This window comes from Equus asinus, chromosome X, assembly GCF_041296235.1.
Source record: "Equus asinus isolate D_3611 breed Donkey chromosome X, EquAss-T2T_v2, whole genome shotgun sequence".
Taxonomy (NCBI): domain Eukaryota; kingdom Metazoa; phylum Chordata; class Mammalia; order Perissodactyla; family Equidae; genus Equus; species Equus asinus.
This window is the reverse complement of record NC_091820.1, coordinates 50,394,428-50,418,053: the sequence shown is the minus strand read 5'-3', so window position 1 is coordinate 50,418,053 and position 23,626 is coordinate 50,394,428. Positions and strand designations below refer to the sequence as shown.

General features: G+C 51.0%; 1 protein-coding gene across 2 annotated transcripts; it reads left to right on the top strand.

Moving 5' to 3' along the window:
* The first annotated feature begins 953 nt into the window (after nt 1–953).
* AMER1 (APC membrane recruitment protein 1) lies at nt 954–22,494 on the top strand. 2 transcript variants are annotated; one of them, XM_044763691.2, is made up of 2 exons: nt 954–1,405; nt 14,321–22,494. In XM_044763691.2, the coding sequence occupies exon 2, from the start codon at nt 14,420–14,422 to the stop codon at nt 17,795–17,797; it is 3,378 nt and encodes a 1,125-aa protein (XP_044619626.2). In that variant the 5' UTR covers nt 954–1,405; nt 14,321–14,419; the 3' UTR covers nt 17,798–22,494. The 2 variants fall into 2 exon arrangements, with proteins under 2 accessions (XP_044619626.2, XP_014698831.2); XM_014843345.3 differs by lacking the exon at nt 954–1,405 and adding an exon at nt 1,935–2,115.
* Nucleotides 22,495–23,626: the final 1,132 nt, after the last annotated feature.

Genomic DNA, 23,626 nt, shown 5'->3' with positions numbered 1-23,626 from the left:
GTCTTTTCCAAATTGTAATCTTTGGCCTACTTCAGAGAATCAAAGTTCTGGGTGAAATGTGAACAGGTGGCAGGTAACCAGAAGCATGAGGCAGTGGGGGAGCCTATGAAGGAGGTGGTGAAAAAAAGACACCTCCACAGCAGCTCCAACAAATGAGAATCGAGACTTTGCAAAGCAGGAAAGCATATCTCCAGGGAAATACAGTCCAGCCATCCAGATGGGGAAACTGAGGCTAGGGAGGAGAAGGGACTTACCCAACAAAGTTGCACTATGAGCCAGCAGCAGCTCCCTCCTCCCTGCCATTTATTTAGACCTCGGACTAGAATAGGAGATCTGTTGTTCAAATTGCTGATTTTTGTAGTAGATGTATAAAATGTCATGGAAGGGCATGGAACATCACAGAATATTACAAAAAGTATTGAGTTGAACTGTCAGAGCTAGAAGAGATGAAGGAGCTTGACTAATCTTACCACCTCCTTGTGGAGATGGGGTGATAGAGTGGTCCAGAGAGGAAAACGGACTGGTCAAGGTCATACAGCAAGTCTGAGGCAGAGCTGGAGCCAGATCCCAGTCCTAGCAGCTATGTCAGTTCCTGTGCTCCAAACATGCAGAGCTAACAGTCCTCCTCTTACAAGTTTAGCAGCTGGATCTTTTCAATGCAGACAGGACCCAGTAAAGCAGCAGACAACACTCCTCCTGCAATGCAAAAATGGCAGGCATTGTTCTCTAATTCCTCCCTTCTCCTCAACTTTAATCCCCCTCCCCTTTTTTAGACATTCACAGAGTTTTTGGTCTGGGCCTTCTGGATATTCTTGAACTAGTGGTAGAACTGGATTCTTTGTTGCCTCAGCTCCCCTGGCCCTGGCAGCCACTTATGACACTTGATGCCCTCCAGCTAGTTAGAGACTCAAGCTCAGGCTGGCCCCCTGCCACATCCTGCCACACAAACACTGCAGCAGGCAAGGCTGGTACAGGGCTCCTCACTCCGCCTTCAGCCTTGACCTCTGTCTGGGCTCAGACAAGACTTTTCTCTCAATATCTAGACTTTTAAGGGAAAGAGAACTGTGCAAAGCCTGGCTCATCATTAAAAGCTTGATGGGGCCTCTAGAGACCTTGAGGATCCCCTCAAGTTCCATGAAAGCTGGGAAATTTGAGTTGGGATCAAACTACTGAAACAGTTCTCTCCAGAGAAGAAAGGTGAAAGCAGCCCTGGACAAGGAGCCAGGGTTTCTGAATTTCAAATCTGAGTGATATGGGGAAGCTTCCCTTCCCTACCCTGGGCTGCAGCAGGCCCTTGTGTAAGAGGTGGAAGTTGACCTCGATGGTTCCTAAGGTCCCTAGTTCGCCAGAGAGGGAGACACGGACGAAGGTGGGGCGCAGGCGCTGTGATCGGCTTTGCTGGCAGGTGAGTCCCTCCTCTGCGCGGCCTCGGGGCGCCCGCCACGGGACCCTGTCTCTATGCCTAAGGTTGGGCGGGCAAGGTGCCAAGAGGCTCTACAGCCCCCTATGTTCCCCATCCTCTCCGCCCCGTCTCTCCCCGCCCTCCTCTCGTTCTGGAATAAACTGCCCTGTGGCAGCCAGGGCGCTGCAGCGTGATTGCACTATGGCCACGGAAATGGGAACACATGCAAAATCGAAACCTAGCTCCATGGCTCCAGCGAGCCCCACCCAGGTGGGACTGGCCCCGCGAGCTCACGGTTTCACCCTGCAGCGACCCGCCCGGCTTGGGGGAGGGACTGGAGAGTCAGGGCAAGGGGTTCTGCACCCTCTCCGCCCCCTGCCAACACCACGCCCGCACTTATTTGCATTTAAAGAGAAATGCACCAAGGAAAACAGTGGCCTGGCGGGGGGGGGGGGGGGCACGCCTTCCCGCCGTGGCGATTGGGCCACATGCCTGCCAATCAGGGCGCTGACTCCCCACCCTGTGGTTGTGGAGTCCGGGGGGAGGGGGTATAAGGGAGCTGCCTGGAGCCTGGAGAAGGGAAGCCAGTGCAGGAGGTGACTGGAGCCGCCGTAGCGGTGGCAGGAGCGACAGTGGCGGCGCTCTCAGCCGCAGCAGCCCCAGCCAGGGTGGCGCAGCAGACAATAACTGTGCTGGAAACCAGACTGAGCCGGGTAAGCGTTGCGCGCAGCCAGTAGCCTCCGCCTGCCCGCCATCCGGTGCAGTCCCGCGTGCTCAGCTCTAGCCTCCTGGAGAGGGGCTCTAAGGGCTGGGCCGGTCGGCGTCCGGGCCGCTCTCTGCTCCCTCTTGGAACCCGCTTTGAGTACTGTCTGGCGAGGGGCAAAATAGAGTCCTCTGAGCGCGGGCGACTGCGGCTAAAGGAGGGGAAGAGGGCGGGCAGGCAGGCGGGCTAGCCTGGGCCATGCCTTTTGCCTCTCGGGGGAGGCAGAGATGGGGCCCGCACGTGCTACCGCGCTGTCCCAGAAGGGGACCCGCCAGGCAGCACCCCCAGCGGTTCATTTGTAGGCCGAGAGCTCCGCAGCTTTGTTGTAGCATATTAGCTGGAACAGCTGTGTTACGCGGGTACCTTTCACCCCCCAGCGGCCCTCCTGCGCCCCTCCCCTTCCCTCCGCATCTCATGCTTCTCCCTTCTCTCTGCGGACGAAGCCAGCGCGCTGGCCTGGTCGCGAGGGACACTGGCTTTGGCGTGGATTGGGGCATCTACATTGTCTGCCTCCTTCCCAGGGAGCTCAGTTGGGCCTGTAGGCTGCCCACTTCCCTTTGGAACCTCGGCCTTGCTGCCTCAACAAGCCGCGCCCCCTGCTCCTGGGCCTCCTGGCGCATCTGGCGTCCACCCCCGCGGACAGGAGGGCTGGCATCAGTGCTCTCCCTGGACCTGGGCTTGAAGCTGCAAGGCCGCTTTGTCTCTCCCACTTGCCTTGCCTCCTCTCCTCTTGGAGAGCACTAGCTGCATTTTTCTCTCCAGCCTCCTGTTTAAAAATAGCGATAAGCAAGGTGTTGAGGGGGGGATCTCTGTGCCAGAGGCTGAGGGAGCAATTATTGTAATGGGGAACGCACCGGCTGGGTGTGTGTGAGAGCTAGAGAGGCAGCCAAACCCTCCAACTTCGTAGTTACTTAAAATACCCAGCCCCCGGGACCGCTGTCATTGTCTGCTGCAGACACCTCTGACACTGGTGACCCCTGGACCGCGGGACTTTACCTAGGCTCACCTGCGGTGAGGGGCTGGGCCTGCCAGGCGCCTGGGCAGCTGCTGGACTGGCCCTGAAGAGCTGGCCTCTGTTTGGCCAGGTTGCCTTAGCGTGGGCCCTGGGGTCAAGGTGAGCCCTGTCCCTCACACAAACACCTCCCTCTAGAGGAGGCTCTGCCCACCTGCTGCATTCTAAGAGTGGATATGGGCCCGATGGATGGACCTGTGCTGTTAGACTCCCTGCCTCACCCCAGGGGATTCCAGCAGAGCCCTCTCCCCCAGCGTGGCTCCCCTCATTCTACCCCACCCTCTGCTCAGCCACTGCAAGACAATGTGCCTCTGGCAAAGGACTCTAGGCCTTTCTGAGGAAGAGGAAAGAAGGGGCCACTGAGGGGCTTTGGCTGGCTGTTCTTAGACCTTTGACCAACCCCTGAGGGTGGAGAACCCTGTGAACTGCAGGGCCCAGGCAAAGACTGGGCACATTTGAGAGGAGACAATGAGAACCAGTAAATCACTCACTTGGGGCAAGACTAGTTGGGGACCTTTGTAACTTCAGCCAGGACTGCAGATTCCACACTACAGTCACCTCCTCCCACCTTGACCAGGCCCCAACACAAGCCCCCTACTTACAGCTGGGCATCTCCAGCCCTCTGCCTTGCCTCAAACCCATAGCCACCTAACATATCTGCCATATATAACTCCCCACCCCAACACCCAAACCCACTCACCCTGCCCTGTCCAAATTCTCTTCCCTTTCAGTCCCCAGCTCTGGGCCCACCTTCTCCTTGGTGCCTTTCCTGCCTGTTTCTTGCAACCCCTGATGACCTCTTCTTTCTCAGAACTCCTCCAGGCTGCCTGCATCCCTTGGGCATTTTTGGGCTTAAATTATAATAGGAGGTGAACTATAATTAACTTTCCCTGTCTCTACTTTGTCTCCCTGATATCATGGCTATCTGGGTTCTCTCAGAATCCCTCAAAGGAAGGGGTAAATGAAACCTGGAACTCAGCCACAACCTCCTCAAAGCCTAGCAATGTATAGCAGTTAGTGAATGCTCCGGAAGGACTTGCTGTCTTAGTAGTTTTCAAGAAGACCTTTACCTCTCCAACTTGCGCTTGTCCTGATCCACATAAAAGTGATTAGAGAAATGATACTCAAGGCTCAGATATTTGAGTATGCCTGATGAGGATGGAGAAGGGGAATGGGTTGCAACTACAAGAAAAAATTAAATCATGATGTCTCTCTTCAACAACAAGCTCGGGATCTGGACTGCCCAGACCCCAGACTACCCATACCTTTCTGTGCTGATTCATGAGCCTAGAGGCAAACTACTGTGGAGAGAGCTGTGAGATCTATGTATGCAGGAGGATCATCCTGGGAAGCTTCCAGAAAGTAGAGGGGTTTGGTTAGGCAAAGGGTAGAGGTATAAGCAAAATTAGGAATGGGAGTGGGGTGGCTGTCAGGCAGGCTGAGTGAGGTGACTGAGTCTTTTCTGGTTGAGATTGTATGTCTGTAAGGTAGAGAGGAGGTTGGTACCCAGTTATGGGGGTTCCCAAATGCCAGGCTGTGGAATGGGGATCTGGTCTTGGAGGAATGGATGAAGGGGCCATCAAAGAATGGGGAATTGGGAGGTTTTGATAATTTTTGTGTGCAAATATGCCACAATAAAAACAGGGTTTTAGAAAGAGTTTTAGAATGGGGTCTTAGAAAGAGATTGGAAGCATGTCGTAAGTCAGACAGGTAAAAGACCACCTTTGTATCTGGAAGTCAAACTGGGGGGCAGGCTATCTCTGGAGGGAAGTTGTATCATATCAGCCTCTCTTTGGTGTTGCAGGGGGTCGAGGGGAATGGAGGGAGCCTGCAGCCTACAGACCAATGTGGTGGAGGCTAAATGTCCCTCAAGCCTCTGCTGACCCCTTTTCTCCCAGCTGGGCAGGACTTCAGAGAGCACCAGTTTTGACTCCTGCGCTTATAGATGGGAATCTTGAGCCCTGGAAAGCAATAGGGACTTGCTTAAGGTCACAGAGCATTTAGGGATAGGCTGCTGCCTCCTGTGCAGTGGCTGTTTCCACTATATTCCCCTGTCTCCAGCAGCCTCCATTCTACACAAATCTCATTAACCAATCCCTCATCTCACCTCACCCATTCCTCAAGAGTGAAGGGGTGCTGAGTTAGCTTGGGGGCCCCGCCTGGGGAACTCCTCCTTCCCTTTCATGTCTCTTTTGCTTCTTGGTCTTGGTCTGCAACCTGTCTGGGGCTGTAAGTTTCAGGAGGGGAGATAATTGGAAGAAATTGGCAGTCTAATGATTCTCTTCTAGTATGACGGAGGTGTTAAAAATTCCTCAAGAATTGTTACGTTTACACTCTCAGGAAACGTGTGCGTGTATGTATGTGTGTAGGGGAACAGCCCTGCTCCACTGGTCCAGGAGAATAAGGGAATGAGAGAAATACCAGAAAGCTTGCTTGTAGAACCAAAGAGGGAGAAGGAGCTTCCAGCCCCTTTACTTACAAATAGGCTGCTTGAGGCTAGAAGAGGGCATGCCCAGCGTTATTCCATCAGTTCCCCTGCCTCAAATCACGTCCAGGCAGACAAACTAGGTGATAAAGGTAAAGCCCCCAGAGGAGGCATTTCATAGCCTTCCTGGGTCACCCATCTCACTGCCAGGAAGTTCTTTCTCAGAGCTAATCTGAGTCTTTTGCTATACTTATGTGTGTGCACATGTGCGTGTGTGTGTGTGTGTGTGTGTTGGGAGGTGGGGTTGAGAACAGCTGGCCACCATTGGTCTTTTGCTTAACAATCCATTGGAGATTTCACAGGCATTAAACCGTCTCTCCTACCCCCAACTTCTGTTCTCTGAATTAAATAATCACAGAGCCTTTCATCTCCTCTCCTTGGTCTTATTTTTTCAAACCTGTGCATGTGTAAGTGTTTCTCTGAGAAGGCAGCCAGGGAAACCAGAACCACTGCAGAGGTGCATGTGCTAGCTGAGTAAGGGTGCATTGCTCCCCTGCACCTCCTCTGTTGGGATTAGGGGATAATATGGACAGTGGAGAAAATTGCCCAAGGGAGCTTGGTGGAGTCAGAGGCAAGCTTACTGGTGCTGCAGGGGCCTCTGTGACCCTTTAATCTGCATTTCTTGTTGCAGAGCCTTCATTGCTTTCATTTCCTCCAGGTTTTTTTGATTTCCTACTGGGCTTCCAAGCAGATGCTATCCCTCCTTCTCCATCCAGCACTCCTCAGGACTCCCTGCTGGGGGCTGCAGCTCATCTCAGGGGAGAGAAGGCTGGGCTGGGCCAGTTCTGCTTTCCCATCTTTCTGGACATATAGGAATATTCACAGGCCAGGCCTAGTGCATTTTGAAAGAGTAAAATGTTCGACAGGGTTGTGGGGGAAACATGAGGAGTGAGGCTGGGCTGCAGTGCACCTCTGTCCTGCAGTGGTGGACTAGGCTTAACCAGCTAGATACCCAAGCTTCCAAGCAAAGCCTAGGAACCCCAAAATCACATGCCCCCATCATGTCTCCTGACTCAGCAGCCACTAGAAAACTGGGCACAGAACCACCCTTCTCCTAGCCTCTCAAGCAACCTGGGTAAGCAGACTCTCTGGTCCAATCTCCCATTTCTAGATGGGGAAACTGAGGCCCAGAACAGGGAAGGAGTTTGCCCAAGGAGCACAGGAGCAAAAAGCTCCTGACCCCCAATTCAAGGCTTCTTCCTCTAAGTGCAGTGATCTTGATCCCCTCTCAAGCTCAATTTTCTTGCCTGGCCTCTCACATAGTGTGTGCTGTGTATAAGGGAGTAGATACATAGGAAAGTCAAGGGTCTCCTTTGTTCACTTGGCCCACCTGCTCCTCTGCAGGCTTTCCTCAGCTGCCTTGTCACATCTGTTTCCCTGGGGTTAGCTCCTCTCTTGTTCTTCATCTGAACTAAGGTAGGGGGCGCGGCACCTGTCTCTGATTTCACTCTTGCTGGGTTAGTACTGACACAGTGGAAGCCTTACTGTCCAGGCATGGCACCCACCTCAGATACCTTCCTCTGTAAGGAAGTTTGGGAGCTTAAGAGGAGATTGGCAAGTAGGTGGCTCCTAGAGCCCCTGTCATTCTAGGAGAGCTAGGGAGGGTAACCTCAGCAGCCTGAGGAGAAGGCTGGGCATCAAGAAGACTCACCAGGAAAACCCATTTCTAGGGAGAGGCATTGTCTGGGTGACCACATCTCCCAGACTGGAGAAGCCCCTGTGTATTTGGGGCTGGGCTAAGGGGCAGAAGTGATGCTAGGAAACCTGCCAAGGGGCATGCAGGGAGAAGGTCAGGTAAAAGGGTTTGGCCCGGATCCTGTAAGCAATGTGGAATAATTTGGTAAGTGGAGGAGTGATACACTGAAATCAGGGTTGTAAGAAAATTAATTTGGCAAGGATGTGCAGGATGGATGAGATGGAAGGGGGCTTGATTTCAGTGTTGCAGCAGGGGGGGACCAGAGGGAGCTCAGCTAAGAGGGTTGTGTCATCTTCAGAAGACATGGGGTTGCAGGTAAGGAGCGGGAGTGCCAAAGGTGGCTGCAAGAGGCTCCATCACAAGGGCCCATTATTGAACATATACTCAGTACCTAGTGAGCAGTTTGCCCCTTACATTTATCATCTCTAATCCTTACCATGATCCTGCCTGGTAGGCAGCATTTTCTTCATTTTGCAGATAAGGCATTTTAGTCTCAGAGAGGTTAGGCCACTTTCTCAATCCCCACAGCCTGTAAGGGGTGAAGTCAGCATTTTAGTTCTGGGCTGACAAACTCCAGCTAAATTAGAATTCAGTTGAATCAATGTTGTTTGAGCTCTTGCTCTGTGCTAGATATAGTGATCATAAGATCAAGGAGGGTCCATTTGAGAGAGATGAACAGACTAAGGCCTGCCAGAATGAATTACCCAAAGCTGAGTATGTTAACAACTCAGTTGAGGGGCTGGTGGTAGGGGAATAGGAGCTGGGGTGAGAGGGTCCAGTTTGGGGTCTGTGCTGCATCCAGAGTTAGTGGAATACCCCCTTGAGAGAAGGTGCCCCTCAACAGGAAGCCTGCAAATTAGGGGAGGGGTGGTTGCAGGGATAGCTTGGGTGGGGCTCTGCCATTAGCCTCTACAGCTCCGCCAAAGGGTACCAAGCCAGGCAACCCTTCCTTTGGGCTGTGAACAAATCGTTTTGAGAGTGGGCTTGGCTGTGGGATTTAGAAATGGGTGAGTCAAGTTCCAGATCATCTCATAGGTCATTTTCTTTGAACAATAGCTCAAATTCTGCATCTTTGTCCCCATTGGAAGGTTTCTGTTTGAACCTTTTTTTGGCCCCTCAAACTTATCTCCTAATGAAAAGGAGAGTAGAGGAACATGTTTCATGGTTTGAGAGTGGTGGTTGTGGGGTTGCTGGTGAGGAGAGCAGCCACAGGCTGGGTTGGCAGCCCTTGGATTCTAAAGTCAGCAGGCTTTCTGGAATGTGCTAGGTGGGGCCAAAATAGTGGCAGCCAGTGAGAACTGGAAGTGCTGCAGAGAAGGCTCAGCTGGGCTGGGACAGGAGTGCGATGGGATGTGGAGATGATGGCTCTTGCAGGTGTGAAGGGAATCTGCACAGTTCTTGCTCTCAGTCTTCCTCCTTTGATTAGGGGCCAGCACAGTGAAGTAGAATGGCATGGAATTGGGACTCAAGAGGCCTAGAAGCTGCTATGGCTCTGTCACCATACCACTGTGTGACCTTAGGCAAGTCTTTTCCCAAGCCTAGACAGTTTCCTTCTCTGTGACAATGAGTTGCTATCCCCCACTAGGCCTGATAAATGGATTCCTGGGAAGGGCAAATGGGGAGTGAGAGAGTGGGTAATGCTTTGTAAACTAGTAAATACTCTGAGTGGATGAATGATGTCTGTTGATGTGCATTTCCTTTTATGTTGGTACTTTTAGCTGAGTTTGAATTGTTGACCTTTCTGGCCTGGGCTAGAGAACCTAGCTAGTTGAAATTCCCAGATAGTCCAGAGCTGTTAGCCAGTAGCTGAGTCAAGGCAATATTTTGAGTACCTGAATATCAAAGGTTAGCTAAAAGAGCAACTAAAGCCTCTTGTGAGATAACTACACAATCATCCTCATTTCCCATTTGGGGAAACTGAGGCCCGAGAAGGTTTGGTGACTCACCCATTGAACCAAGGGGAGTACCCTCCTCAACCCTGACTGAGGTAGTTTTGCTGCCAGAAATTGTCCAAGTATAGTCTGAATAAAATATTTAAAAAATTAGTTGCTATGTTTTTGAGCCTCTGCTATATAGTGCATTTTATATAGTACTTTATATACATTGGTTTTGTTCCTTACAATAGCTTTAAGAGATAAGCACTCTCAATAGCCTCAATTTCCAGTTGAGGAAACTGAAAGAACTTTCTGGATTTCTCCCAGGTGGGCACAGCTGATCACAGTGCAGAACTGGCTGACTCTCTGGGCCGGTGGCGCTCCCTGTCCTTACCACTCTTTCCTTAGGCCAACTCCCCCACCCATACACAAGGGCAGAATGGGTCCAGAGTGGGCTTACTCTCAGAAAAACTGCTTGGAGGAGGTCTGGGGAACTGCGACTGGTTGAGACCATGCCTCTGAAGGTACTCCATAAATTCACACACTTTTTCCCTGGACTCAGCCTTCTCTGAGTTGGCTGAGCTGGCCCCAGGAAGCTGGGCCGGGAGCAAAATGTGCAAGGCTCAGTCTGCAGCTGTTTCCTTCTCACTGAGAAGGGTCCCTGGGGAAGGTTTGTGGCTGGTCTCCTGCCTGTGTTTTTAAAGGAGGGGAGAAGGAAGAAACTGCTCTAGTAGCCAGCCTTCTACTGGTCCTAGAATGGCCTGAGACTGGCCCTGGGAGCAGAGATGGCCACAGCTCACTCCCTGCCATGATAGCAGTAGCTATCATGTGGTCCCTGCCAGAGTAGCCTTAGACAGTTCTCTTACCCACTAGTCCACCTGAAACTTAGATAGCCATACAGGTTGAGAAACCTAAGGGTTGAGGGGCCCTGCATTTGGCAAGACCACTTTCTTGGCAGGAACCATAAGGGGAGGCAGCTCCAGCCTGGGGGAGCTACAGAGTCTGTCCCTCACTGTCTTCTTTGCCTTCTACACCACCTCACTCTCCCGGCCAATGAACTCTGTGGTCCCAAGTAAAGGTAGCATAGCCCATGGGTGAAGGATAGCATTGGGACCTGGTGCGGTAACAAGGAGTGTGGAGAAGGGGCCTGGACCAGAGGTGGCTAGGTGGGGCTGGGCTAGGGGGCTACCAGCTATGGATGATCCCAACTACCTCCTGTCCTACTGTCTTGGGTGGGGGGCACACAGGTAGAGACACTATGAGTGGCTGTTGGGGGTACATGGCCCTGGGAGGGACAAGGCATGGAGGTGGAAGATAGCACAGTTTCATGGCTGGTTCTTGCCCTGACCTAGTTAGATGACCCTGGGCCTACTTAGAAAGAGAGCTTGAAGCTAGGGGCAGAGAATCTCGGTTCCAGGGATACAACCTTGCCTAGTTCACCCACTGCCGCTACACACACATAGAGGGCTTTTTAAACTGCCCTAAGCAGAGGACTTTGTATAAATCCAAAGACATCTTTAAAACCCCTCACAGTTGGCTCCTCCTCAGCATGGGCCAAAGCAGCTGGTCCCTCAGGCTCCCCGCAGTGAATGGCTTTCCCAGAGGAGCAGCCTTTTACACATGGTCTGCTACTTCCTAAGAAACTACCATCCGACCTTGAAGGTAGTAATAACAGTAATGCCAATCTTTCTCATTTGTACTTCACTTTACAGTTTACAAAGTGCTTTTGGTGTCCATTATCCCATCTAATCCTCGCCACACTGCAGTGGACTGGGTAGACGGTGGGGGGTAGGGAGTGGGGGATAGATAGAGGAGTTATTTTGCTCTCAGTTTCACAAGTGCCTGAGGCTCGGAGGGGTGCCTTGGCCTGTTCAGGGCCCCCTGTCATAGCCAGTACCCCAGCCCTGTGGCCCATGGCTCCTTCCACAATACACTGCAGATGCCTGTGGCAGGGAAGGGAACAATGTAGAGAACAGTGGGCTGGCCTCTACGCCAATGGAGCACAAGAGCAAGGGTAAGTAAGAGAAGACCCAAAGGGACTGCTCTCCAGCCAAGGCATCAAGGTTCTGGAAAGCAGCCCTCTTTGAGATTCAATTTGCCTAATCGGTCTGTTCACAGGAACTCCAGGCCCAAACTCTGCAGGACCCTTCAGTCCTTGATTCATGATGTCTAGGCCCATAAGGTTTTTCACTTTGCCTTTGGTTTTCCTTGATGCCCAGCCACACTTACTATTCTTGCCCATCCCTTCCCCTAAATCATTGCCATTTCCACTCACTCCTGTCTGACAAAGCCCAGATTGAATGCCTTCTCTTCAAGGCAGCTTTTCTGGGCCCAGGGGGTATCTTTCTGCCTTTAAAATTCATCATGGGATTTGATAACAAAGTATGAAGAATAATACCCCACCACTCAGCTTAAGCAATAATGGGGGCTCTTCTTTAAGGCCTGCATCATGCTGTGCCTTCAGACTTTTACATATAGGACTCTCTCCCTGTTAGCCTAGGAGCTCCCCCAAAGCAGAGGCTGGGGTTCTCCCTTCCTGGCCTGCCTTGTAGCACTGAGCTCAACGTCTATCACTTACTGAATGTTCAGGAGAGGTTTGTCATAATTCCAAAGAGGGAAATATAATTTCACAAATAACTCCGCTACTGCCATCCCATCTCCTTCATGCCCAGCACCTTATTGACAACACTGTCAGTAATGTCTGGGCTGAGATAAAAACATCTGAGCTTTGGAAAGTGGGGGATTCAGATAGATGATAGGGCCCCTATTCCCATCAGACTCCCAGGCAAAGGACGCTTAGTAGTTGTGTGTATATGATTGTGTATTTGGGGCGTGGCTCTGTGTGTTTGTGGGGCTATCGGTTGCAAGGCTGAACTGGAACAATGTCACGAAAAAATATGTCACACACACAAAAAACCCTAACCTGAGCAAATGGCAATACAGATCTCTGCAGAGAGAGGATCAGATGAGTTTTTATTTTTTTTCTTTTATTTTCTGGATAACCAGCCATTATCTTGCTCCAAGTTTAATATTTAGTTCTGCAGAGTGCTTCTGATGGAATCCTGAATCACACTGATGATACAAGTGTCGAGTCAAGAAAGGCACAAGGCACAAAACTAGTGTTTGCAAGACAGGATCAAGGACTCCAGGAGGGTTCCTCAAATGAGGTCAGAGGCTAGAGTGTAGCTGCCAGCCTCTCCACCCCCAGTGACAGTCCATAGTCTCCCACTTCAGGTGAATGTGTGAGTCTTATTACCATGGCAACAAATCACATGGCTAATGTGCTGCTGGCCAGATGCTCCCAGGACAACAGTGGTGCTTGCCTCTCTCTCTCTCTGGCTCGCAGCAGCTGTTCTGCCTCCCTTCCCTACCCTAGCTCCCCATCTGCTGGTGGCTACCCTACAGAGAGGGGACACAGTGGTGAGGGACTTTCCAGGGAGGGGTCATTGGTTTTTAGCAGGCTGGTCACTGATCTAGCTGTCAACCAGCTGCAGTCACTGGAATGAATACATCAGACCTGGAGGGGAGCATGTTCTGGGGTGTGTGATGGCTAGCCCTTCTTTTTATTTATCTCTGCGGCATTTGGATGTTTGGAGGGTTGGGAGCCTAGAGCAGAAGGGTGTACAGGTTTATTTATTTAAATAGCTGTTAAGAGGCTAACTTCCAGGCCTGGAACATGAATCATGTAGAGTGGTGCCTTCAAGGAGTTCCCTTTCTAGATAGGGAGCTAGATGGGAGCCAAAATAATGAAGGGAGTAGAGAAGAAACAGTCTGCCTCATGGTTCTAAAGTGGAACTTTGGAGTTCTAGTTGCCAAGGGCCAAATTAAAATCTCTTCCCTTATCCAAAGAACTTGAAATCAACAATACAAAGAGACTTATGCACCCCTGTGTTCATTGCAGCACTATTCACAATAGCCAAGATGTGGAAGCACCCCAAGTGCCCATCAACTGATGATTGGATAAAGAAGATGTGGTATATATGCACAATGGAATACTACTCCACCATAAAAAAAGACAAAATCGTCCCATTTGCAACAACATGGATGGACCTCGAGGGTATTATGTTAAATGAAATAAGCCAGAGAGAGAAAGACAAAAACTGTATGATTTCACTCATATGTGGAAGATAAACAAACACATGGACAAAGAAAACAGTTTAGTGGTTACCTTGGGGAAGGGGGTTAGGGGTGAAGGGGCACATTTATATGGTGACTGACAAATAGTAACGTACAAGTGAAATTTTGCAATCTTATAAACTATTACGAACTCAATAAAAAAAGAATCTCTTCCCAGCTGAACAGTGAATACAGAATCTGACCTAGACCTACCCCTCACATAACCACTATGGAGGGGAGGTATTGCTAGGCCTCTTGGGCTAAGGATACTAAAGCCCAGAGAATGCCTTGCCCCCAGGCCACCATGATGTTTTAGCAGATCCTGAATTGCAGCTGTGGAGTGTGGGTCTGCAAGGCTCCTACTCTGGACTTCTGAAGGTCTGAGCCTCGTCCTGGAGGCAATTTAGGGAGCCTATGGGGAGTAGGTGAAACTTCAGGTCTACTTTTCTTCCCAGCCCCAGGAAAAATGTCAATGAGAGCCCAGGCTAATGTGTAATTGAGGCCTGGACCCTGCAGAGCCCAGTGAGGACTCAATGGACTGTTTTGCCAGATGCCTTTCAAGAATTCTGTGTTGTCAGAGCCGACCTCCTTCCTGCCTTTCCTGCCTCTCCCTACCTTACACCCTTTGAAATTCCCTCTCGCAGTCAATAGCACCACTGCGTTTCTCACATCTGCAGTTCCTCCTGCCCAATGCTCCCCTGAGCTTAGAGTGGCATGAAGGGAGCAGACCCAGTAAGGAAGTAGGTGTGATGGCTGCCTGTTGATCAGTGTAGGGTTTCACTGCCTTGGGGCCCAGAGGAGGCTGGCCCAGTAAGCCAAGCATATGGAACGCATTAAGGTTTTCCCTACATTTTCTCTTTCTTTCTGGCTCTACTCTAGCCTGAAACCACAGACACCTGTGAAAACAAACCCAGTCTGGATGCTTTCTCACCAGTACTGTCTCTCTGTCTTTGTCTCTTTCATCTCCTCCAGACCCAACTGTGATGCTTCCTGACTGATGATGTTATAACAGTGCCTGGAAGCCAGGAGGCTACATTATCAGTTGAACATACCTGAGTTGTCCCCATCACCATGGAGACCCAAAAGGATGAAGCTGCTCAGGCCAAGGGAGCAGCAGCCTCTGTGGACACCAAGGACCAAGGGAAAGAGAAGGGAGCCAAGAACAAAGAAGCTGAAATGATGAAAGCATCAGAGCCACCCTCATCTGGCCCAGGTAGGCTGAAGAAAACTGCCATGAAACTCTTTGGTGGTAAGAGGGGCATCTGTACCTTGCCTAGTTTTTTTGGAGGAGGACGAAGCAAAGGCTCTGGGAAAGGCAGCTCCAAGAAGAGTCTTAGCAAGAGCAAGACCCACGATAGTTTGAATGAAGCAGCTTGTGGCCCTGAAGACATTGTCAGTGAAAGAACCAGCCTTTCCCTACCTTTGCCTGAGTCACCCTGCGAACTTCCTAGCTCCCGGAGTGCCCATAGGGCTTTGGAGACAGGCTCCAGATGCAAGACATCTACAGCTGGAGCCACAGAGAAAGCTGGGGCTGAGAAGGCTCACTCTGTGCCCAAGCCAAAGAAAGGACTAAAGGGTTTTTTCAGCAGTATCCGTCGTCACCGGAAGAGCAAAGTCTCTAGGTCTGAGCAACATGAGCCAGGGGCCAATGGGCCTGAGGGGGCCAGAACTAGGCCTCATGAGCATGTGAGCCCAGCCCTTCTGCTCCCTGCTGAGGAGACCCTCCAAGCCCCAAGGAAGCAAAATGCCAAAACCCAAGATACCCCTGGGCCAAAAGTTTCTTCATCACCAGAGTCTTCTCCAGCAGCCACTGATAAGACAGCCTGTAAAGATCCAGAAGAACCCAGGGCCTGTGAGGCCTGTGCCTCAGTACTTCTACAGCCTAAGCCTGCCCCTGAAGCCACTGACCCAGAGGAGCCCCACAGCCCAGAAACAGGGGAGAAGGTGGAAGCAGGAGAAGTAAATCCACCTAATGGCCCTGCGGGAGACCAGCTGAGCCTCCTGTTTGGGGATGTCACATCCCTGAAGAGTTTTGACTCACTGACAGGTTGTGGTGACATCATAGCAGAGCAGGACATGGACAGTATGACAGATAGCATGGCCTCAGGAGGCCAGAGAGCCAACCGAGATGGGACCAAGAGAAGTTCCTGCCTTGTGACCTACCAAGGAGGTGGAGAGGAGATGGCCTTGCCAGATGATGATGATGAGGAAGAAGAGGAGGAAGAGGATGTGGAATTAGAGGAAGAAGAGGAAGTCAAGGAGGAAGAAGATTATGACTTAGAATATCTGTGGGCAAGTACCCAAATGTACCCAAGACCCAATCTGAATCTAGGCTACTATCCGACCACATCCCCAGGCCACCATAGCTACATACTCCTTGACCCAGTTCGGTCTTATCCTGGCCTAGCCCCTGGGGACCTTTTGACTCCTCAGAGTGACCAGCAAGAGTCTGCCCCCAATAGTGATGAGGGTTATTATGACTCTAACACCCCTGGATTTGAGGATGATTCAGGTGAGGCCCTGGGGCTTGTCCGCAGGGATTGCCTGCCCCGAGACAGCTACAGTGGAGATGCCCTCTATGAGTTCTATGAGCCAGATGACAGTCTTGAAAACTCCCCACCTGGGGATGACTGCCTTTATGACCTCCATGGTCACAGCTCTGAGATATTTGACCCCTTCTTGAACTTTGAGCCTTTTTCTTCCTCTCGGCCACCTGGGGCAATGGAAACAGAGGAAGAACGGCTAGTGACCATCCAGAAACAGTTGTTATATTGGGAGCTTCGGCGGGAGCAGCTTGAAGCCCAAGAGGCCCGGGAGACACAAGCCCGAGAGGCTCACACTAGGGAGGCCTATACCCAAGAAGCTCATGCCAGGGAGGCCCATGCCCGAGAGGCCCACACCCAGGACATTCATGTCAGAGAGGCCCAAGCCCCAGAGGCTTATGCCAGGGAGGCCTGGGCCCTAGAGGCTCAAGTCCAAGAGCTCCAGGCCCGGCAGGAGAAGCCCATCATGGAGTATCAGATAAGGCCCTTAGGCCCATCAGTGATGGGCCTGGTGGCAGGGGCATCAGGAGCCTCTCAGACTTCCCACCGGGGAACCACCTCAGCTTTCCCTGCCACTGCAAACAGTGAGCCAGATTGGAGGGACTTCCGTCCTCTGGAGAAGCGTTTTGAGGGAACCTGCTCCAAGAAAGATCAAAGTACCTTCCTGATGCATGTCTTCCAGAGTGATGCTATGTTTGAGCCAGACATGCAAGAAGCAAATTTTGGAGGATCTCCCAGGAGGGCCTACCCTACTTATTCACCCCCTGAGGAGCCAGAGGATGAGGAAGTTGAAAAGGAAGGGAATGCCACTGTGAGTTTCTCACAGGCCCTAGTGGAGTTCACCAGCAATGGGAACCTCTTCTCCAGCATATCCTGCAGCTCTGACTCTGACTCATCCTTCACTCAAAATCTCCCTGAGCTGCCCCCCATGGTGACTTTTGACATCGCTGATGTGGAACGGGATGGGGAAGGCAAGTGTGAAGAGAATCCTGAGTTCCACAATGATGATGACCTTGCAGCCTCCTTGGAAGCTTTTGAGCTCGGCTACTACCAGAAACATGCCTTTAACAACTACCGCAGCCGGTTCTACCAAGGGCTGCCCTGGGGTGTGAGCAGTCTCCCTCGATACTTGGGACTGCCTGGCATGCACCCTCGACCTCCACCTGCTGCTATGGCCCTCAACAGAAGGAGCCGCTCCCTTGACACTGCAGAGACCCTTGAGCTTGAGCTCTCTAACTCCCACCTGGCCCAGGGCTACATGGAGTCTGATGAGCTTCAGGCTCAGCAGGAAGATTCAGATGAAGAGGAAGAAGAATGGGGTGGAGACAGTCCCCTGTCCCTCTATACTGAACCTCCAGGGACCTACAACTGGCCTGCCTGGGCTCCCTGTTCTCTCCCAGTGGGGCCAGTCCCTTCCTGGATAAGTCATAGCCAGTTGGAAGGGCCTTCCAGCAAGTCTCCATATGGGCAGGCAGCCTGTTGCATATCTCCTGTGGCCATGTCAATGTTGTCTATACCGGGGCAAGAGCCAAGGGCACCTGGGGAATCCAGGCCTCAGCTAGCTCGGCCTTCGCACCTACCCCTGCCGGTGGGCCCTTGTTATAACAAGCCACAGGCTTCCCTGAGTGTGAGGGCCAGGCCCCAAGACGTGCTGCTGCCTGTTGATGAGCCTAGTTGTTCCTCCAGTTCTGGAGGCTTCAGCCCCAGCCCTCTGCCCCAGGCCAAGCCTGTGGGCATCACCCATGGCATCCCTCAGCTGCCCAGGGTTCGGTCTGAGCCCCAGCAGCCTCGGCCCATTCACTACGGGGCTTCTAGCCTTGACCTGTCCAAGGAGACAGCCGAGCAAGGTGCCTCTCTCCCCATCAGCTACTCCTCCACTGTCATAAATGGAAACCTAGCTGAGTAGTCATCATCAATTCTGGAGTGGGGGCATGGGGCCTGAGCATGTGAATGGGGATCGGGTTGGGCAGAGGGGTGGGGGGTAGGGGTTGCTGTTTAACTTGAAAATCCTTTTGGCCAGGGGAAACTCCTATGAGTTTTCACCTTTGTCTTTCCACTTCCCTCTTCTGCCATCTGTGGCCAGATTCAGCTTGAGTACATCTGCCCCGGGAGGCTGCTGCTGCTGCTGCTGTGCTCTGGCTTTTGCTTTCAGAGTTTCTTCTTGTGACCCACACAGGCTTTGGGATGCTGTAATTTTGTGCCTATTCCAGTTGCCGAGTTAGTGATGATATATATAGCATGTATCCTCAACACAGGCTGAACCCTTAGGGCCCCTGACCCCAAGCCAGTGAATGATGAACCACTGATGAGCAGCCAGGTCTGCACTCCCTCCTAACTGGGGGCAGGGGGCTTGTTTGCTGTTAGCAATGTGAAATTATGGTACAGATCCTCCCCACCCCTAATCCCTTCAGTCTTGGAATAACTGCCACCATTATATCAGATGACTATAATCTATTCACCCCAGCTAGCTGTCCTTAGAGAGGATCAAGTAGCATGTGTCTCACTGCCTATTGCTGTGGACTTTAGCATCATAACCAGATGGAGGCCTTTTAACCTGGCCTGCTATAGCTCAGGTTGAAGACAAAATGCTAATCCCCTTAATGGAGTGATCAAATTCATCAAGTTGCACACAGAAGACAAAATAGAGTTCTATCATAGACACTGCCATAAATCTGAGCTCTGGAATGATAGGATTTTTTCCTTCTTCCTTTCTTAAGCTTGTGACTGCCTGAGTTGCAGATGCTTTTGAATTTTGGTTCTTTTTCATCCAAAGGAAATTTCCATAATCTCATCATAAGGAACACATTCTTTTAATTGAGATACAGGAAGAGAACTGGCCTAAATTAGGCTTGAACATAGGGGTTCAGGTTTTTGAAGGTTGCTGGGGAAGGATAGGAAAAGGAAGACCATTTGTCCCAGCCAGCAGGAGAGAGGATTTCAGACATTGCAGAACTCAAGGCAACCCAGCTTCTTAGAAGGGAAAATTGCTTCCCCCTCAAAAACAAAAAGTTCCTTAAGCGTTGCCCATCCATTTGTATAATGTAAAGAGGCATCCATGCTAGTACTCTCAAAAGACAGGATACCAAAGGCATCTAGGCTGCTGTTCTGGGCTCTCTAAAGAGCTTTCATCTTCCAATTAGCCAAGTCCTTAGCATCATCAAAGGACCTGGCTTCTTGAGAGGAAAGACTGTGACCTGCCCTCACTCTGCCAAGCTTCTGATTTGCATGGCAGTTGCAGCCCTTTATGGAATGAATGGCACCCTCCCTTCTCCTGCATCCACACAGTTTTCATGTTAAACCAGCTTGGAAAGACTAGTGGGGAAAAGTTACTGTCAGGAAGACATTGTAACAGGCTAATCTTAACAGGCTCAACCTCTCATTGATCACCAATATGAATGGGTTCCTTTTAAATTTCTTAATTGGAAATAGCATATGCATGTTTTGGAACATACGGAAATAGCATAACATGTTTTGCCTGGATATGCTCAACCAAATTATTCTAGCCCCTCCTGCCCCATCCTTGCCCCCACCCCCCACCCATCTCCATTCCTGTTAAGAGAAGAGGTTAATAGGGCTCTTGCCATTCCTGAGATATGGCAACTTATCTTGGGAACAGAGTGCTTTTGGCTCCCCGAGTCAAGGTGACTTTATGGGCAAACTGCTGCTGGCCAGGGGATGTGTCCATGCTGGTCTTTGTCACCATTTCTCAGATTGGGATTGGCCCAGTGCCCCTCCACATACCTGTCTGGTAGAAACACCCCTGGCAGCACCACATGAGTTTGCATGGCACTAACACCAACTACTCAAGGGACCCAGACCAACTCTCCAGGCTGACTTTGTCTGCATCATGAAGAAATGCATGAGTCATGGAGCTGGAGAATGAAAGAGAGTGAGGAAGGCCCTCCCCACCTCAAGTACAGCATTCCAGGAAAGAAATGCCCAAATTTCAACTGTCCGGCCTCTCACCAAAGCTGCCCTGGGAAAGTGGGCCTGATATTGGCCTGGCTGTTTGGCAGGAAGTAAACACTCACCAAATGCCTTTACAACAGGGGAAAATCCACCACTTGCCTCCTCTGTCTCTGCTTCTCCTTGAAGGCAGCTCAGGCTCCTATCTGTATGTGGACTGTGCCAGCCACAGCAGGTAGTAGAGCCATCACCAGCCTCCAGAGGTCGCTGGACCACCAGCCTATCTGGGAAGAGAAAAAGTAGGTAGTCAGCCTTTGGCCAAGGGCTGAGAGCTGTCCTCAGTGACAAGAGGGCAGAAAGAGGTGCTGCCTCAGAGGGGAGCAGTTGTAGCCCTGACGTACTTTGCTGGGCTTTAGAAGGTCACATACCACAGAGTAGGGCCTAGGACTTAGTGGCAGATCATGGTTTGGACCACATTGCTGCCTGCAAGTCCTTTCACTGTCCTGGCCAGCCCAGGGATGGGATCCTCACCACCAGAAGTGGGACAGTCAGTGTACATGGCTGCAGAAGCAGGATCCTTTGAGTCTTACTCTAGATCTAAGCAGTTCATGGCCAAATCCCAGCCACAGCCTAGAAGAAGGAAGACCTGGCTGGGGACACGTGGTGATGGCAGCTCAGGGTGACACTGGGAGAGCTAGCTAAGCTCTAGGCCTCTCCTCAAACATAGGCCAGTGCTTGCTTGGCAAGTACCAAATATGCCCCAGACTACTAAAGGTATCAATGTCAAGTCCACAACTGCTAGACTGTGACCAGTTGAACACCATGTCTACATTGCAAGGTCCTAGGATAATGCTTTTGGATTTGACTTCAAGGGAAGATACGACTTGAGAGGAGGTGGCTGCCCTCATTTTGCTACCCAGCAGGCTTAACTAGTGCCAGACAGCTCTGATCCTGAGAATTCCCAGATGAGACCGGTCCTTTGGGGACCAGTGACTGTGGATAGAGAAGGCCACCTAGCAGACCTCTACCAGGGCTGCTAGTTTCTCGGTGCTTTAGCACCTTCAAGGAAGCCCTGCTTTGGGGCCCAGTTAGGGCCTGTCCTGCCCATTTGGTCTCAGCTTGGGCACCAGTCCAGGAGCATCCTGGGCCAAAGGCTTCGGTCAACACCAGTCTCCCTCTCTTCTCAGTGCTGTACCAAGGAGGGAAGTAGCTTCCCTCACCCAGGGTGCATTCATTCTGCTGCCAGCGACTTTCCCACCCTTGCCAGTGCCACCACCCCACCTGCCCTCGGCCCCTGGGCCCAATTGCTAAGAGGGAGGCATGGGGGATTTAGCAGGGAGACTTCAAGTTTACCCATGTGTATGTTGCATCCAAGTTGTTTTTAATATATATATATCAAAAGTCAATTATCTATTTTTGTATTGTTTGCATTTTGTATTCATGGAAAACAATGTTTATCAATTGTTCTTTTCTGATATACTTTATTTTTAAGCGGTGCTGTTTACAATTTTAAACAAAACAAAGATGACATAAAAATTGCTGCTGCTTATGCAGAGGGCTGGCATCTCAACTGCCCAGGGCCCACCCTCTTTCCCCTCTCCCTACCCCTGATGTATCGCACTGTCAATCCCCTCCCTCCAAGATAGGGACGGCAGAAGATGCCCAGATACTAAGACAAATGCCAGGTGACTCAGGCATGTGGAACCTGGTAGACAGCTTGTTTTATGGCTTTATTTTTTTCTTTTGAACTCTCCCCCTTCCCTATGTGTAGACCTTCTGGAAGTACTCATATCTCTTTCTCTTTTTCCCTCTTTATGTTTCGTGCTTTTATTTTGAAACCAGAGTGCCCATGTTGTGCTATTTGTCATGTTGAGTTTCTCCAAAGGAGCATTTTGGGGACATTCTCCATGCAGTGGGGAGGGCAGGGGGTATCAATCATGCTTCCTCTCCCCAAGAAGCTGGAGGAGACAGATGGCATGATGCTTGGACCATCAGGAATTGGCCATCTCATTGAGGAAACCCTTGCATGGGACTTTCCAGGACCTCAATTGATTGTGACATTTGCCCAGAAGAGACGTTGGGGAACTCCTTGAGCCCTCTTGCTGCTTTGGGGGAGTCTCTTCCCCTACCACTATTCCCTCTCCTCTGCCCTGCTTTGGCTCACATGTGGATGGTAGTTTGGGGAACAGTGACTGTCAGGGTGATGGCTTGCTGGCCTGATCCCCACTTTTCTATCCTGTAGTCACTCCAAAGAAGAAAATCCACATGGCATGTATATGTGTGAGGGTTGGGCCTACTCAGAGGTGGGGCTTTATTATTCTTGTTACTATTGGTGCTTATTTTCCCTGCTGTATATGGGAGTGGGGGGTGGGGGAGAAGAGAGGAATGTATATTTAGGTGACGTTAAATTAAATGGCTGGGGGACAGAGGGAAGAAATTGGGAACTGCAGTGAATCCCACTCCAGGTGTAAGAGTTCTTTTTCTCCCAGTGCAGAAAGGGGAGCACGGCCCCAGGATGTGTGCTAGCTTCCTCTTCCCTATCCCTGAGACATCACAGAGTTGCCTGGATTGTGGCCTCTCCAATCCTAGCTGTTCCTGACATCTGGATATCTTGATGCACTGCCTGTTTGTAACATATTTCTTCTGCGGAATGCTAATAAAACTGGGTTCAGGAGGGACCCCCCAGTCACTAAAGTGCATTCTTGTGGTTTGTTCTGCAGCAGCAAACCTGTGATCCATGGTTGTTGGGTTTGCCCTTGAAGGGAAATAGAGAAAACAGGGAGGTGGGGTTAGAGCATCCAATGGGGGAAACAGAAGCCAGAGTTGAAACTGAAGGTAGAGGGAACTTCAGTTCTTCATCCAAGCCATGCCATGCATCTCAGTCTGATGCTATGTTCGTAAACTCTCCATCACACCTTCCACACCCTGAGACCTGCCAGGGGCTGGATAGCACTTCTGAAATTAGCCTTCATTAATGTAAGTGTGCTGGCCTTCCCACCAGCCAGAAGGCAGAGGTGTGGATCTCCTACTGATGGCTCCATCAAAAGGATGTGTCTAATACTGGGGCTTTCAGGACTAGCATCCTTCACCCAGGCCTATGGGTAGAGATGCTAGCCGGGCAGCTGCCTGCCCCACCTATTTAGCTTTTGGGCTGGGTGGGGAGCATGTGGTTTTTGTCCCTTATTGCAGGGCATCTCATCTGGTAGGCACCAGAGATGTACCACAGGCACGATCCAGTCACCTTGGGATCATGTCCTGATTTCCAGGCCTGTCCTAGCCTAGGAAGGACTCACCTGCCCCTTTCTATTACCAACACAAAGGCCTACCTGTGCCATCCACCAGGAGAAGGTGATTGTGCTAACGGCTTTGGTTTCTCTAATCCAGATTCTTACCCTTGGCCCCAGGCAAGCAAGGGAAGCTGGCCCCTGGTGGTGGGCTTCCTTGAGTTCTACCCAATTGCCATGTCCAAGCCAGAAGGCCTGAAATAGCAGCTGCTTGAAAGTGTTGTGGACAGTGCTGCCACAGACATAATTGGAGGGCTCCCTGGAGTCCCTTCCCAGACTAGCAAAGAAGCTCAGTGGCCCCCAGGATCTCATGAAGCAAGTAAAGCCAAAATAAGAGCAAATTAGCAAGAGAGAAAAGAGGGGAGGGGAGTTGATAATTTGGAGAAATTGGATTATTTGTCCTTGGCTGCTCATGGAAGGAAGAAGAGGATCACGGTTGCTCAGGGAGCTTTTGGAGCAAGGACTTTTGGGAAGGTCTTCTTATATCCATTGGAAATTCACAGGGGTCATGGGGTCAGGGAGGCCTGGGTTTCTGCCCTAGTTTT